Raw genomic sequence first — 16,287 nt, 5'->3', positions numbered from 1 at the left:
ATTGGTTTGGTAAACTCGCATACCGATGCACATAGAAGCTTTTCTAAAAAATAGAACAACAGCAATATACAACGGCCCGCGCAAAATTCTGATTGATAATAATTTGCTGTTTTAATCATTACAAGGGTTTCGTGATAAGTAAAGCAGTGATGTAATGCGAACGTGACGTTATAAAAAACCTTACATATTCTTATTTTTATTTTTTATTTTTTTATTATTATTTAAATGATTTATCAAAAGGGTCGCAGCTAGCTATTTGTGTGTTTACGAATTCTTAGGCGTTTTGCAGATTTGGATGCGGTCACCTCAATGTAGTTTTCTAAGTTTTGAGCAAACGTATGACGTAATCTTGTGTGTCTTGCAATCAAGTTTAAAACAAGTTTTTGTGTTTTTACGAACAACGTGTGCTAAGTTTTCGTACAAACGTTTTCGACTGTTTTACAAATTTGCTTGTGATCACTGTTAGTTAGCAAGCATGACACTTGGGTAGCAATAATATCAACCCCTGAAATGCATCTTACCGTTTGTCTGCTGGTACTCTAGTACAAGAGCAAAAAGGAACAATCCAAACAAAACTTTCAACATTTTTTTCAAAGTTAGTTTTAACCAGAAAATAATTACTATTTTAGAAACACCGTAAGTATGCCATAAACGTAAAATAGGGGTTTAATAGAATTCGTTTAAACATCGTGCACGTTCACAGCCCCATACAGGAGGATGTATTTTTCTCTGGGAGTTTTACTTTCGAACAAAGCCCTTATCAAAACCTTGCTTATTGTTCTTGGTTACTTGCTTTACCAAATCAAAGCAAGCAAAGATTTTTAACGGTTACAAGCAATCGGCCACTACCAGTTAAGGTGGCGATTAAACTAAGCGTTTGTGAAACGAACCCAACACATCGAACAATTTTCCCATGCTACCAGATAACAACATGTTAATGCTATTGACCATATCAGTCACATTTCCCCCGGTTCTAAAATCATGCATGCTTACAGATTTACCTTTTCCATGATGAAGCGGAAAATGACTTATTCCCACATGTTTACGGTTGTTTGTTCTGTTATTGATTTCGAGATTGTTTCTTGGGAAATGTATTAATCACATTTCTGATAAACAATCAACATCCTTTTTTGTCCTTTGTGTGTTGTGAAGAGCCACGTATTGTTTTTGTTTTTGTTGTTAACCAGAGACAGCACTGAACAAAACCAGATCTATTTAACAGAGGGTATTAAGTATTTGTCCAACAAAATATCTCTCAATAACACTAATATGCTGGAGATTGGCAAACAAGTTTATTTTTATACCCAGTGTTTGCAAGATAGTAAAAAGATGTCAAAGCCCTACAGTATGAAAGCAAATGATAGCGCAAAATAGGAGGCTTTTACTGTTAAATGTGCTTTAAAAAAAACAAACAAATGTTTGCAAGTTTTCAGAAGCTAAATCTTGCCGTAAACTTGACTGCAACTAACAAACCGCAGTTTGTCAAAACACACAAAACTGAATAAGCTATTAAGCCTATAGCTTCATATCTCAACACAATCTTTAATGCATGATGTCGCGTTTATAATATGGTCTTCTCCGCGAATATTTGAAAAATAACCTTTTGAGCTTTTCGGCTGATACCCAGAAGCTGTCACTTAGTTTCAAAGCAAATATTTTCTCTTTTTAAAGCAAGGTCCACACAGTACAGTTTCCAAAATAAAATATCTGGCGCCACAAAAACAAGTCAAAAAACTGCAAGGCGCAAAACCAAACGTGTGCCTCAGGAAAGACGCGGGCAGTCACAAGCATGTTGCCATCAGCCACTTGTGCCGAAACCACTCACTACCAATTTGCGCAACGGCACACACTTAATGTAAATAAATTAGTCCGAACACGATTTGTCAATACAGTGGGATTTGGTTGCTATACATTTTAACTTCTTCGCAGCCTTTGAGCTAGCGAGCCAAAACCGAGCTATTTTGGTACACAAATATTGAAAAGTTTGCACAAATTATGTCGCAACCGCTACAGACACATGAAGGATTTTTTGTCCATTGTTTTTTATGTATTATTGGTAATATGTGTAACATTTTAAAGCGTTATAGGCAGTGGTGGGATTCAAGTTTTTTGTCAGCCGATTCTATCACAAAAGTCATACTTTTCAGCCGGTTCTGTTACAAAAAGTTCATTGACAGTAACCAGTAGTAATGCTAACCGGCTCGCTAAACTCATAAAATTTCGTGAGACGGTTCTCTTATATATGTGTTATACCAAACCATTGGAAAGACAGGGACACTAAAACGCTAAATAACCGCTAAATCAGCGACCGGTGTTCGACATAAAACGCTAGTCATAGCATGGAAGCCTAAAACATTAGTATCCTATATTCAAAACAGCAAATTTCTCGCGGAACATCTGACGATCTTTCATGGAACACTAGTGTTCCGCGGAACACCGGTTGAAAATCACTGCTTTAATGTACCCAACGTATCGTACCCAAACGCGGTTTTTGACGGGTTCAAAACGATTTAGTGCAAAAGTTGCGAGTCGGGCCGGGTTCGGGCTAAGGTATTTGTGAGAAAACGGGCTTAAAACGGGTATGACTTTACGTTCCGTGTCCGCCATTGTTTTTTTAAATAAAATCACTAAGCTAAGTAACAATTCTCTGGCTTTGATCTAATGCCCACCCTCCTCTAAAACGTATTGTTTACCCCATTGTCTGCTATTGTTCATTGTGTTTGTTGTCTTTCTCTTTTTTCTTTCTCATCCTTTGTTGCAAGGCTTTCTTGGATAGGCCTGTCAATCAACGTTTCGGGCCTAAACGGGCTTTGCAAAAACGTTTCGGGTTCGGGCCGGGTTTCGGGCTTATACTTTCGGGTTCGGGTTCAGATTTTGGGCCCGCTTGTGACTCTGCTGCAAACATTTGATAGTTTTTTCTCCTCTTTTAACGTGAACCCTTCAACGCTTTTAATTCTGTTACACTTAAACAAGTAACACTAACAAAATAAATCATGTATATCTGGTTTATTATGATGACATCAAAACGGTATTCATTCATCAAAGTTTGGTTACAGCATAAAAGGTTAGAAAACAGTTTTGCTCAAATATTTGATAACAATAAAAAGTAGCATCGGTGGCTTGGTTGTTTGTCGTCATCTGGGTGATCTTCTATATTCAAAACAAAAATTCATAAGGCTGGAAGCAACGGCATTGATTCGTGGCGTAACCCTCTGAAATAGACAAGTGAACGACATGAGTAAAACGTGTTGATAAAAAGTAAGGTTGAGAAACGGAAGGGTTATTTTAGTTAAAAAGCAGCAATAAATTGTGAAAGTGCTATGTGGGGTAATTAGTTTAAAGCAGTTTCGTGAAAGTTTGATTGACAGACGTATACACCAAAGCAGTAGTTCTCAAACCGTGCGTCGCGGCGCCCTGGTGCGTCGTTTCTATTTTCCAAGGGCGTCGCAGAATAGTTCCGTTTAGTGGCTTTTTGTTGTTGTATCAATAAACAAAACTTTAATTACAAGTTTTCTCATTAACTTTTATTTGCTGGTGTGTCGCAAGTCCAGAAAACTTTTCCAGAGGCGTCGCAACAAAAAAGTTTGAGAACCACTGCACTAATGCCTCAGGAAAGACCAAGACAACAAACACATTAGACAATTGGTCTTAAACAAAGCGTATGAGGACGCTGCGTTGTAAAACAGCAAAAATGCGCAGGGAAACCAAGTGAGCGGACCAAATTACTCACCAGCGCCGCACTCGTCGAAACACGTGTCACAATCATTACAATCCGGACATCTATTCTGAATGCACGTATCAACATCACCAGGTGTCACTGCAACAAAAGCGGTTTAACTTAAAGCTAAACTGCCAGAGTGTTTACATGAAGTAAATATTTAAGTGTTCTAAACATAATTGTGTTCTCCAAACGTTAAAAACATCTACCTCATGGCTTGGTGGATAAAGACTATAACGAACCTTATGGCAGTAAAGGTAAGTTCAACAAAACACTAAGTCATACGTCTATCTAATACGATTTTTTTCTAATATGACAGTAGTTACTTTACGTGTGTAGTACTTCTTAAAACACAAGTCACCCAAAACTTACTAAGATGGAGACAACAGTCGGGTAAAATACCATTTGCTTTTATGTACTGATGATGCCTATTACTTGGGTGAAATATATATATTCCTAAAATAATTAAAAAAAACAAAGGACAACTTCAGACTAGTTGAATTTAAGCTCCTGAAATCTCTATTTAGGAGCCTTTTCCAATGAAAACTAAAAAATGCAACCTGCGGTGGGATTCGAACCCATAATTGGAGCATATCCGCGACCGGCACCCTCTGATATTATGTAATAAAATTATTAAGCAACAATTTGTGAAGGGTTGACAACGTTGAATTTAAGGTAAACTCACCTCTACAGAGACCAGCGCATTTTGCACACGGGATCTTCATTGGGTACATTGGTCTGTTAAACAAGCAGGTCAATGCACATACGATCTTTTCTGAAAAATACAACAACAACAACATACAACGGCTTGCTCAAAATTCAGATTGATAATTTGCAGTTTTAAGCATCACAAGGCTTTCGTCACAGTGAACCTATGACATAATGCGACCTTGGCGTCATAAAAAAAAAACTTTATCTGTGCATGATTTGAGTGGTTTATCAAAAAAGGTGTAGCTAACTATTTGTGAGGTGTTTGCGAACGACCGAGCGTTTTGCAGATTTGGATGCGTTCACCCCAAAGTCATTTTTTAAGTTTAAAGCAAACGTATGACGTCATTGTTTGTGACGTCATCTTGTGTGTCTTGCAATCAAGTTTTTTGTGTTTTACCCAACAACATGTGCTAGGTTTTCGTACAATCATTTTGCGCTGTTATACAACCTCGCATGTTATAACTTTCTGTTAGCAAGCATGACATTTGTAATGGCGAAGGTTTACAAAGTTCCTTACCTACACAAGTAATGATACACTCTTCGCATCGTATGAAACGGGTTGGATCAAAGTCTGCGGGACAAGTAGAGCATGAATCATTCCAATGCTCGGCGAAGCACTCGAAGAGCGTTTGGTTGGTGGCTGTTTCGTTGTTGACTATAAAGATTGTATAAGTCACCAAAGTGTGTAGGCCAATTTTTTTAAAAAAACGTTCATAAGCTATTGCTGCCAGGCATAATATCAAGTTTATAGAGATGTTCGGGCAATTGTTATTTCATTCCAACGTGTGACGTCCTATACAGGTCGCCTTGTCAAGTCAACTCCATTTCGGCGGAGTGAGGATCAAAACATTTTCGTAACCAATGAAGTTTTAAGATTTAATATGCATTAAAACAAAATCGCCTAAATTTGTAAAAAAAACTGCTCTAAGTGAAACATTGCAGCTTGTTTTAAAAGAATATCAATTTGCACTTGCTCATGCATTTTGAGAGGAGATATGTGAGACAAAACGGCGGCAGCTCATTCATCTCCATTTCAGTTGGACAGCTTTGGGGGTTGTAACAGGGACCGCAAGGTTGAGCAGGCATCGTCATATTTTCGGCCGCCCTCGGTTTCATCACTTCCATCGCCAGTTTTACAGGATTGATTAGGAAGTCTGTTGCTAAGGCTTGTGATACAGGGGCTTGAGGGCCTGGGGGGCCTGGAGGGCCTGGGGGGCCTGGGGGGCCTGAGGGGAATGGAGGGGCTGGGCCTTCACAGTAATTCTCTGATGCTTCTTTAGCCTCCTCTACAAAACAAACGCGAGTTTTTCGTTTTTAGGCAACCAAGTCACGCAGTTCACAAAATCGCATGAAAAAGTTACAACACGCATATGGAGTGAAATACTCGTTTTCTGTTTTTTATTACGAATCGGAGCCGAAAAATATAAATATCAAGTTTGTTAGTTTGCCGAACACCTTTGAAAAGGTTTTTGTTTTCAACGACTTATAAAAGACACGAAACAAATCAGCAAGAAATTCAAAATCCCAACTTTGTAAATTCGACTTTGAAACTTACCAATGCATGGCTCAAGGCAATTTTTGCAAGCCCTGTTGTAGTTGTTTAATTTCTTCTTGTTGATTGCTCCACATTCTTGTCTGCACTCTGATTTTTTTCTCATGGCACGAACGACACATGCTCTTCCAAATTGTGTATCGAATGGCTTTAGAAAGTCGTTGCCTGTCAGAACAATAGTAATTTTTCCTCTTTAGTTTGATAACAACAGTACTACAATATTCGGAAAAACTGGTAATGACTTCGCGTGAAAAAGTTTAAGTGCAAAAGAGAAGAGATGTGTTTGATTAAATAGAAATCAGAAAGCGTACAGATTCGTATTAAGGTTGCGTTCTTGATACTATCAGGGCTCTATCGGTATCTATTTACAGTCAATGCAATGGTTTGCCATGACGCAACATTTGGCCTATAACATGACACTAAAAATCTATAACCTGATGTCCTAATGCACTTGACGATTACAAACAATATTGACTTGTCATACTGTGGTTATTGTTGCTCATTAACATCACAGCCAATTCACGCTATAGACATAAATGCAAAAGCAGTACAGATGATTATCTGTAAATTATAAATTATGATTTACTTGATTGTGACCCGACATTAACTGAGGTATTAGTGAACTAACTATTGTATTTACCGCAAACGCCTTTGAGACAATCAGTGCACTCGTTCATTTCTGGCACGTAACACCTGTTCCTGGCGAAACACCATCTTGGGCAGGCTGAAATAGAAGTTCATTAGTTAACTGGATACAATAAAGCTAATTATTCTTAAAATAGGTTAACTGTAGAATTCAACAAAAACAATCGACTAGAAAGTAAAGGAAAATGTTTGGACTTTTTACCAGACGCCCTAAAAAGCAAGTCACGTATATATTGGGTAGCAATAATATCAACCCCTGAAATGTATCTTACCGTTTGTCTGCTGGTACTCTAGGACAAGAGCAAAAAGGAACAATCCAAACAAAACTTTCAACATTTTTCCGAAGTCGGTTTAAACCTGAAAATGATTCCAATTTTAAAAACACAGACAATATACAGCAGGTCACCATAAACATAAAATAAGAGTTTACTGTAGAGTTCGTTCAAACATCGTCCACTGTTATAGCTCCGTACGGTATTAAATGAATACGTTATTTGACAGTTTTGCTCACGAATAAACTCCTTTAAAACCTTGCTTATTGTTCTTAGTTACTTGCCTTACCAATTCTAAACAAGGAAACGTTTTTAATAGTTACAAGTCATAGGCTTGCGAATAAACTAAGCATTTTATTAACCGGACCGGACCCAACGCATCGAACAACTTGCCCACACTGCCAGGCAATAACATGTTAATGCTATTGATCACACCAGTTAAGTGTATCTCGATTTGTATAAAACTCCTGCCTTCTTCGTGTACGTGAGCAGTTCCTGTCGAAGAGGGTTTCGTGTGTTCGGTTGCGGAAGATGACTTAGCTTTGGTGTATTATATTCGATTGTCTCCTAAAGCTCGTTCCAACAACACGTGATCGGTAAACACGCTCCTACTAAGTATATGCCCACTAGATGATGTTTCATTCAACACAGCCGCTATTTGGATTTTGGATGTGAACATTTACAAAGTGCTACAGCCAAGTTGAACATTTAGAATTTGTTTTCTCAACGAAAAGTTTATCTGTTCCACGTCTTCAAATTTCTTTGAATATTTTAAATTGAGTGTACAGTTAATTTTATGCTAAGGGTGTCTCTAATTTTATTAATGTTGGGAACAATTAAAATGCATTTTTGCCCAAAAACTGTAGCAATAAAATGCAAAGCCTGTAATTACCACCAATTGCCTCTTGATGAATGCTTAGTGCAGTGGTGGCCAAACTACGGCCCGCGGGCCGCATCCGGCCCCCAGTCCTGTTTCATCCGGCCCGCCAAACAACTTGACTGTTTTTTTCCAAGCACCATATTTACCACTGTGAACAAGCAGTGCAACAGCGCTGGCTGCTATTAGCAGTAGCTTGTGGCAAGCGTTGTTGTTTGTTGTTTTTAGAATAAATGTCCAAGATGGTGTTATTTATTGTTATTCTACTACAATAATATATATTTTAATAAAGATGGCAACCAGTTACGACAATTTTTTTCGTAAATCTCATTAAATCCGGCCCTACAGTGGCAAGACAGTTGCAAATTTGGCCCTCTGGTAAAAGAGTTTGGCCACCCCAGGCTTAGTGTCATGTGATTGGAAGGGACGAATCACAATAGGACACATTGCACTGTTGGCAACTCATAGTTTGTTTTCGACATCTAAACACCATGCAAGCTTACAGGTTTACCTTTTTCTCTTTGCCAGGATGAGGCGGAAGATGACTTATTCTCACATGTTTGTGGTGCTTTGTTCTGTTGCTGGTACCGAGCTTGTTTCTTTGAAAATCTATTATTCATATTTGTGATAAGCAATCAACATCCTCTTTCCATCCTTTGTGTGTTGTGTAGAGCTGTGTATTGTTCTATTGCATTATATCAACCAGCAATGCTGTAATCAACAAGAACAGATGCATCAAAGTAAAAACATAACAAGGGTGGCTTAGTACATATTGTCATTGCACACATACTGGGACCTATTTCTTAACACATGCATATATCCTAAACTTTTTTAATAATCAGTCCCATATTAGCCACTTTCTTTCATAACCTTTGTTGTTTCTGCAGTCAGAAACTCATTGGTCCACACACGCCAACTTAAACAATGCATTTCATGAAATAACTATTATAAATTGTAGTGCTGTGAATATAAATAAGGTCATAAAAGAATTTTCGAGGTTACTGAGGTAAATGGTGGGGCTACATGGTAAAATATAACAATTAACATGTCAAAATAGCTTATTCTACATAACTGTCTAAATTTTATAAAATGCAATGTTAAAAAAATTTACTCTTTTTAGTGGGCAATTGGAGCAGCTGATTTGACTGCAAGACAAGATGTGACAACTGAGACCTAAAAATAACATTATGTACAAACTGGGGCTATAGGGTGAAACATAACAATTGGCACCCAACTATGGCAAAATAAACAACATATCAAAATTTTATCCAATTCAGATACTGTTTAAAAATTTACCCATTCTGGCAGCTAGTGGGGTAAATACTGATGCTATCGATTCAAACAAAACAGATGGCAAATCTACATGGCCATATCCATTATCTGTAAACGTTTCATCCAAATCTTTCAAACAATTAATGCCAAAAGTGCATTGACAAACTTCCACATATGTGTCCCCTTCAGGAGATCCATAATTAAACAGATGTCTCTCAATAACATTAAATGCTTGAAATTGGCAAACAAGTCCTATTTATACCCAGTGGTTGCATGCTGGTAAAAAGATGCCAAAGCCCTACAGTGTGGTTTTAAATGCAAATGCTAAGGGCTTTTCCTATTTTACATATACTATGACAAATGAGTAAAACACATGAATCTAAAACTTTGTATCTATACTGGGTCATGCAGCATAAGTATCTGTTGCATCATCATTAAATATTTTGTATGATGCAAAGGTAAAACAGACAAACAATATTAGCCCAGATGGTGATGACAACATGTTTAAAAAATGGTTAAAATTAAGGACAAAATATTATGCTTTCTACCATGAATTTTGTACTGCATACACTTACTTTGGTTTATGTCAACATTAACTTTAAGTTTTTTGACAAAAGCTTACGTCGTCAGTGTTGTGACTGATGTTGAACAGAAGTAAAGAGAAAAACATCTTAACCCTTCCAAGATGTTTTGATAGCTTTAAAAGTCTGTTTTTGAAGCAAAATAAGAATTTGCCATAAAGTAAGACTGACAAGGCTGATTTAAATCTTCAAATCAAAGTGAATTAACACATGACAGTAATAATAATTTCCATATCCTGCACAAACAACCTACTCCACTTTTGAATTTTATTGAAAATATGTAATCTGCAGTCAAACAAACTTTTGTTGATTGAATAAGATGAAGTATGTTTCGCTGTAACATTAAATGTATTTTCCCCCCAAACAATTGATTTTTTTTGGCTAAAGTTGCCTATAGAAGTACATTGTTTTGAAAACCACTGGTTACTTTATTTAAAATAAATATACAGTTTGTCAGCACACCCTGGTGCAATACTTCAAGTATAACTTCAGATTTTATTCAACTTTGATGCACTGTTATTTTCTGGTTGAAGCACTTATACCCAGTACTCCAGTAGCAACCCATGTGTCCTTTGTTTGCGAACTGCTAAATAGAACACTTTTTGCCTGTCTGCAGAACATGGCAGTTCCCTACGAGATCTCGGGCATGCAGGACCAACATGTCCCACAGGCACAACCAAACATCAACACTTGGTGGTTATTTATTGCTAAACACACTGCACACAATCTTTATGCACAACAACTACATCCATAGTACTATTTTTTATGGCATCCCAATCAAGTTGGGTTCATATTCAAATCAAGTTTGACAGAAATGAAACTTTTAAATCGCTTCTTTTCAGTTTGTTATGATTGAATTGAACATAACATGCAGAGAAATAATGCGAATATTTTTGCCAAGCAAATTTTTGCGTTTTTTGTTTTGGCCCGCTTTTTCTTTTTACGGGTAATTCCCTATATGATGCATTATTTATTTGTTTGTGCCATAGAAATCCAGCATATTTGCCTAATCTTCTTGTACTGCGCCAAAAGAGGTCCACTGGGTATTTTAAAAACGCTTTTTTAATTTACAGAACTTTATCTTAAGGCTTAAAACAGCAACATCATGGAAACTTTCACCCAAATTACATATTTGTTTGTTTTAAAAGACATTTGATCTTTGCCTTCTGGCTCTTTTCGTTTGTTAGCTGCCCAGGAGGCTTGCCTCTGACGTAAAGACGCGAATAAAATTGGTTTAAAAGGTTGTTTTATTCTGTGTACAAGAATGTTATGGTACATACGATGCAGCACTAAGAAAAAGCATTTCAATACCACCAGTAATCCTTCTTTTCTGGTATGCAGGCGCACTCATTCTCAATAAAGTCATCTGCAAAAAATGGACTCATTTAAAGAGCAAGAAACGTAAAAGTTTGTATGGTTTGACGGACATTGACTTAACCAAACAACTAAAGTTATGCAACTTTACAAGGGCGTAAGCACTCACCAGCTTCACATGTAATGTAACAACTATTACAGCGTGTACATTCTGCTTGGCAGTAGGTTGTGTTGCAGTCTGCTATGCCTGATGCTGTAATAGACAAAACATTAGTGTATACTGGAGTGGGTTAATACAGTGGTTACATAAAGTAATAGCAACAATTCGCTCCAACATGCAAATGTGTTAGCGAAGGCAAAAAGGTTTCTCTCTTTCTTTGCAAAATTCAAGTTTATAATTTTTTCTTGTGTTAGGCATTTTGGAAATTTCCATTCGACATGGAACTGTAGTAAGCCAGACCCATTAAAGACGCCATACCGAATCAGCCGGCCTACTAGGCATTCCCAGGCATGATAATTAAGGTAAAGACTAGAAAAATCAAGCATGTGGCGGGATTCAAACTAGCATGGGTCACGTTCCCAGTAAAAATGTATTCATCTTAGGTAATCAATGGTCGAACTGGCTAAATCCTGTGCTACGAAACTGACATGTGCAGCGTACAGGGGAGGCAACGGTGTTTGTGATTCGAATTTCGACGGGCTTACCACCGAGCCTGTGTAGCTCGTGTGTTGAGCGCGAGTACCGGAAAGACTCCTGTCGTAAATTTCAACAAGTAGAGACGCATTGAAGTGGGTTTCCTAACATGTTCCAATGCAATCAGATGAAGTTGTCGTATTTACCTTCACAAAGCGCCAAGCAGTAGCCACAAGGGATGGTCATCGGGTACTGGTCAGTTTTGGGACATTCCAATGCACATTCCACCTTGGCTGCACAACAAATGACATTGTGAAAAGTATCACACGGTTGGAAACGTTTATTTCAAGGCTGAGTTAGCTATAGTTAGCTTAGTTATTAGTATAAGGAGCAAATATATTCCGCTATTACAAGCATCTTCAGTAAGGTGGAAATCGATAGGTCACAGAATAGGGAATGATTCTTACTAATACTAAAAAGCAATTCATATTGGTTCGAAAATCTCAGAGAAGGCAGAAAAATATGAACAATTGACCTGTTTAAAATGTTAAATAAAACACTGTTACGGCCAATCGATTTTTATGAAATTTACAGCATTTATTAATGAGGTATACAACTATGTTTGTGCAAAATTTCATTACCTACCTATTTGTACAACAAAAGTTATGGAAGTTCAAACTTCACACCTTATCGACGGCTATCTCCAAAGCCACGAGCCGCTGCCCGTCATAACGACCTATCAACACCTTTTATGGAACCCAAAGGTATCATTTTGTACAATGAGGAACTTATTAAACTTTATCACAACATTTCACGGGATGACATTGTGTATGCTGATGCTACTGGCAGCATCATCCTCGGCGAAACACACTGTTACGTTTATGAAATTGTTGTGCGCCACCCAATACCCGGAAAGCCACCACTCGCCGTTGCAACATTTGTTTCCTTTCGGCACAACATCCCGGCTCTTTCTAATTTTTTTAACACTTTTTGCCATGCAGTAGCAAAAGTTTACAGAAAAAGAAGTTTTCCACGAATGATGATTTGCGACGGAAGTATGGCGCTTATAAACGCCATTATTTCATTTGTGTTTCAAACACAAATTGACTTATATTTGACGACTTGCTGGCAAATCGCTACGGGGAAACATGAAGAAACCTTTGTTGATCAACCATTTCTTCATCTTTGTGCAAGTCACATAATGAAGAATGCTAAACGAATGACAAAACAAAAGTAAGTGAATGTTGTAAAAACTCCTTTTTAAGTTATAGTAAATGTTGCAAAACTAACCCTTTTTTCATTTCTTTTTTCAGCTTTCCCCGGCATTACAAATTCGGGATGCACACCTTTGGTATGATGGTCTTATCAACCTCGCTGGCTGATCTTTCCTTTGTAGTTCACCATCTGGCCGTGGTGTGCACAACAAAGTGTAAAGAAATAGCTGAAGCAAGCTTCGCGGAACTTAAAGACCTAATAGAATCAAATCCAAGCTGCATGCAAGTGGAGACAAGTGATGTAAGTTGGCATCGAATTTTTCACCATAACAATATCGTGATATTTGTTCTTTTAGCAGGATTCGGGGGAGTTTCTATCAAACACCGACGGCCACCAATCAGAAAAAAACAAACAGTACTTTGCGGAGATAATTTCAAAAGCAAAAGACAGCGGACACTCGCACCAAAAAACTAACAACAACCCTTATCATGCACCAAAGTTCATAGATGCCATTCAAACTCATGTTCTGCCATGGTTTTTGCTGTGGTCAGGCATTATGCTAGGTAAGCTTTCATAAACCTTGTAACGTAATGACAAAATACAACAACATTTTTTGTATATTTATTTAGGAGACTTGGGTCGCCATGGAACCTTGCCCAGCTACAAAGAATACTCGAAATTTTATAAAAATCTGTCTTCCAAAACAACTCAGGTATTTAACATATAGTACATTGCTAACTGTGATTACTGTTGATTATTGATTTTTTGCTCCTATTAGCTGATCTAACATTTTCCTGGACAATCGCCAAAAACAACCGGACTCAGGGAATAATGGAAAAATCGCAACAAGAGTTGAAGAGGACGCGACTTCGCGGGCGCAAATTTAAAAATTTAGCGGAGTTACAGGTTTACGACGAAACTAACCTGCCGGTTCTTAGGGAGTTTCATGACGGCTACAGGACCAAACCAGTAAAACGGAAAAAGGTATTATTAAATAAGGCAATTTAGGGGTCTTTAAAATAACCATTCTCTAAATTTTATCTGTTCGTTTTCAAGCTTAATGTATGCCATGATCTCGCGGAGGAAACTTGGGCAAAAAAATCAAAGACGGGTCCAACAAACCAGGGAGTATATTTTCAACCTCCCAAAAAACTTCTTCAGTTTGAATCAAAAGTTAGTCAAGTGTTTGATTTGCCATTATTTTTTTATTTAACACTTTTATTATTAACACTTTTTCCCATGTTGACAGAAAACTGGTGAGGTGAAAGTTACAGGATCCCAGGAGGTAAGTTTTGGTAATGTCAGAACTGTAATTGATGAAATTTAACAAACTGTTTTTTTAGGTTCGAGATCTATGGCAGTCAAAGGATTCGAATGTTGTGGTGGCGTCCCTTCAAAATGGACAACATTTGCTTCGTTTATGTTCGTTTAAAACGTTGCAAGGCAACACCTGGTTGGACAGCGAGGTAACTTTCATTTTTGTGCAGTGATAAATGTTTATGTTGCAAGAGAATTACTGCAAAAATTATAATTGATGATTATTTTCAGGTTCTTGAGTTCGCTTTACGAATGTTTATTCAAAACGACAGCACTGTTTTCGTGTTGGATACATTCGTTGTCGGGTGTATTTTAAACAAGGATGGTCCTCTACTCAAAAGAAATCTTTATTCCAAGGTACATGTTTAATGGTATACTTTTAAACTAAACTAACTTTTTGAAAAACAAAACAATACGAAAACTAAAATTTTGCGTTTTTAATTTATTTACCCCACAAACCACTTGCACAATTTATTGCTGCTTTTTAACTAAAATAACCCTTCCGCTTCTCAACCTTACTTTTTATCAACACGTGTTACTCATGTCGTTCACTTTTCTATTTCAGAGGGTTTCGCGACGAATCAATGCCGTTGCTTCGGACCTTATGAATTTTTGCTATGAATATAGAAGACTACCTAGATGTCGACAAACAACCACGTCACCAATCTTCTTTTTTATTGTTATCAAATATTTAAGTAAAACTGTTTTCCAACCTTTTATGCTCTAACTAAACTTTGCTGAATGAATACCGTTTCGATGTCATCATAATAAACCAGATATACGTGATTTGTTTAGTTTTTTTTTAAGTGTAATCAGATTAAAAGCTTTATAGGGTTCACTTAAAATGAGGGGCTAATGAGGACAAACGCCTTTTTAACAACTAAATGTTCGCATTTAAATCGTTTCAAACCTTTCAAAAAACAACGTTGATGACAGTAAAAGCCTCCTATTTTGCGCTATCATTTGCTTTTAACAACACACTGTAGGCCTTTGGCACCTTTTTACCAGCTTGCAAACACTCGGTATAGAAATAACTCGTTTTTAATGTTATTGAGAGATATTTTGTTGGACAAATACCTAATTCCCTGTGTTAAATGTATCTGTTTTTGTTTACCCTCACAGTAATTCTCTTCTGCTCCTTGGCCTCCACTACAAAACAAACGCGAGTTTTTCGTTTTCAGGCAACAAGTCAAGCAGTAAGTTTTCTCAAATTTGCGTGAAAAATTTACAACACGCATATGAAGCGAAATACTCGTCATGACATGATCTCACGTTTCAGGGATTTATGATAATATGTGGATGTAAAAAGGCAAAGTAAAAACCTTGTTTGTTGATTTTTGTTCTTAACTGTCACCTTGTGACTTCGGCACTATCCTTTTATGGGACCTTATTTCTTTTAGTAGTTTGGTACAACACACATAGAACGCCCTAAAATGTTACACATCAACGTATCAAGACAAAGACCCTGCAACAGTGTTTTTGACGGATTTAGAACGATTTAGTGCGAACATTTGATACTTGTACTCCTCTTTTTGCGTGAACCTTACAACGCTTCTAATTCTGTTACACTTAAAACAAATAAAAGTAACTGAACAAATAACGAATATATGGTTTATTAGGATAAAATCGAAACGGTATTCATTCAGCAAAATTTGGGTACAGCATAAAAGCTTGAAAACAGTTTAACTTAAATATTTAATACGAATAAAAAGTAGCATTGGTGGTTTGGTTGTTTGTCGTTATCTGCAACAGGTGGTCTTCTATATTCATTACAAAAATTTATAAGGTCGGGAAACGAGGTTATTTTAGTTAAAAAGCAGCAATAAATTGTGAAAGTGTTATGTGGGGTAAAAATAAGCACTTTTGTGTTAGGCTTGGTTTGTTATTGTTTACATTCCACACATCTTGCACCACAGTAAATTCTAAGCTTTAAAATACTGCTTTGAAAGATTTTCCAAACACGTATTTGATTAACCCGTCTCGTTTATGACGTTGTTTTAACTGATTTACGTCTTTTGGCCAAATGCGTTTAGAAATTTTTAGGTCGCGCCATGAACCGTGCAAACCCATCAGTACCAAGCGTTCCTGACGATTTCATGTGTACCATGTTAGCTTCACTCAAGCACGCCAATAAATTCGCAGGGTATGACCAACCAAATGAGCGGACCAAGTACTCACC

General features: G+C 37.2%; 2 protein-coding genes across 2 annotated transcripts; one reads left to right on the top strand and one right to left on the bottom strand.

The window, feature by feature from the left end:
* Positions 1 to 2,991: 2,991 nt before the first annotated feature.
* LOC145204880 (uncharacterized) lies at positions 2,992 to 8,493 on the bottom strand. Its single transcript, XM_080077491.1, has 9 exons — positions 8,287 to 8,493; positions 6,899 to 6,983; positions 6,622 to 6,705; positions 5,985 to 6,146; positions 5,404 to 5,715; positions 4,947 to 5,084; positions 4,404 to 4,493; positions 3,731 to 3,817; positions 2,992 to 3,212 (listed from the first exon to the last, which is right to left on the bottom strand). Exons 2-9 carry the CDS (start codon positions 6,960 to 6,962, stop codon positions 3,157 to 3,159), a joined length of 993 nt encoding a protein of 330 aa, XP_079933617.1. The 5' UTR covers positions 6,963 to 6,983; positions 8,287 to 8,493; the 3' UTR covers positions 2,992 to 3,156.
* Positions 8,494 to 12,072: 3,579 nt separating this feature from the next.
* Positions 12,073 to 14,477, top strand: LOC145205514 (uncharacterized). Its single transcript, XM_080078256.1, has 9 exons — positions 12,073 to 12,809; positions 12,890 to 13,091; positions 13,150 to 13,354; positions 13,421 to 13,505; positions 13,592 to 13,775; positions 13,848 to 13,964; positions 14,041 to 14,076; positions 14,135 to 14,257; positions 14,340 to 14,477. The coding sequence occupies exons 1-9, from the start codon at positions 12,328 to 12,330 to the stop codon at positions 14,475 to 14,477; spliced, it is 1,572 nt and encodes a 523-aa protein (XP_079934382.1). The 5' UTR covers positions 12,073 to 12,327.
* Positions 14,478 to 16,287: the final 1,810 nt, after the last annotated feature.

Source organism: Phallusia mammillata, chromosome 8 (genome assembly GCF_965637545.1).
Source record: "Phallusia mammillata chromosome 8, kaPhaMamm4.hap1.1, whole genome shotgun sequence".
Classification (NCBI taxonomy): Eukaryota; Metazoa; Chordata; class Ascidiacea; order Phlebobranchia; family Ascidiidae; genus Phallusia; species Phallusia mammillata.
The sequence above is the reverse complement of the archived record's forward strand: the minus strand, read 5'-3'. Positions and strand labels throughout refer to the sequence as shown.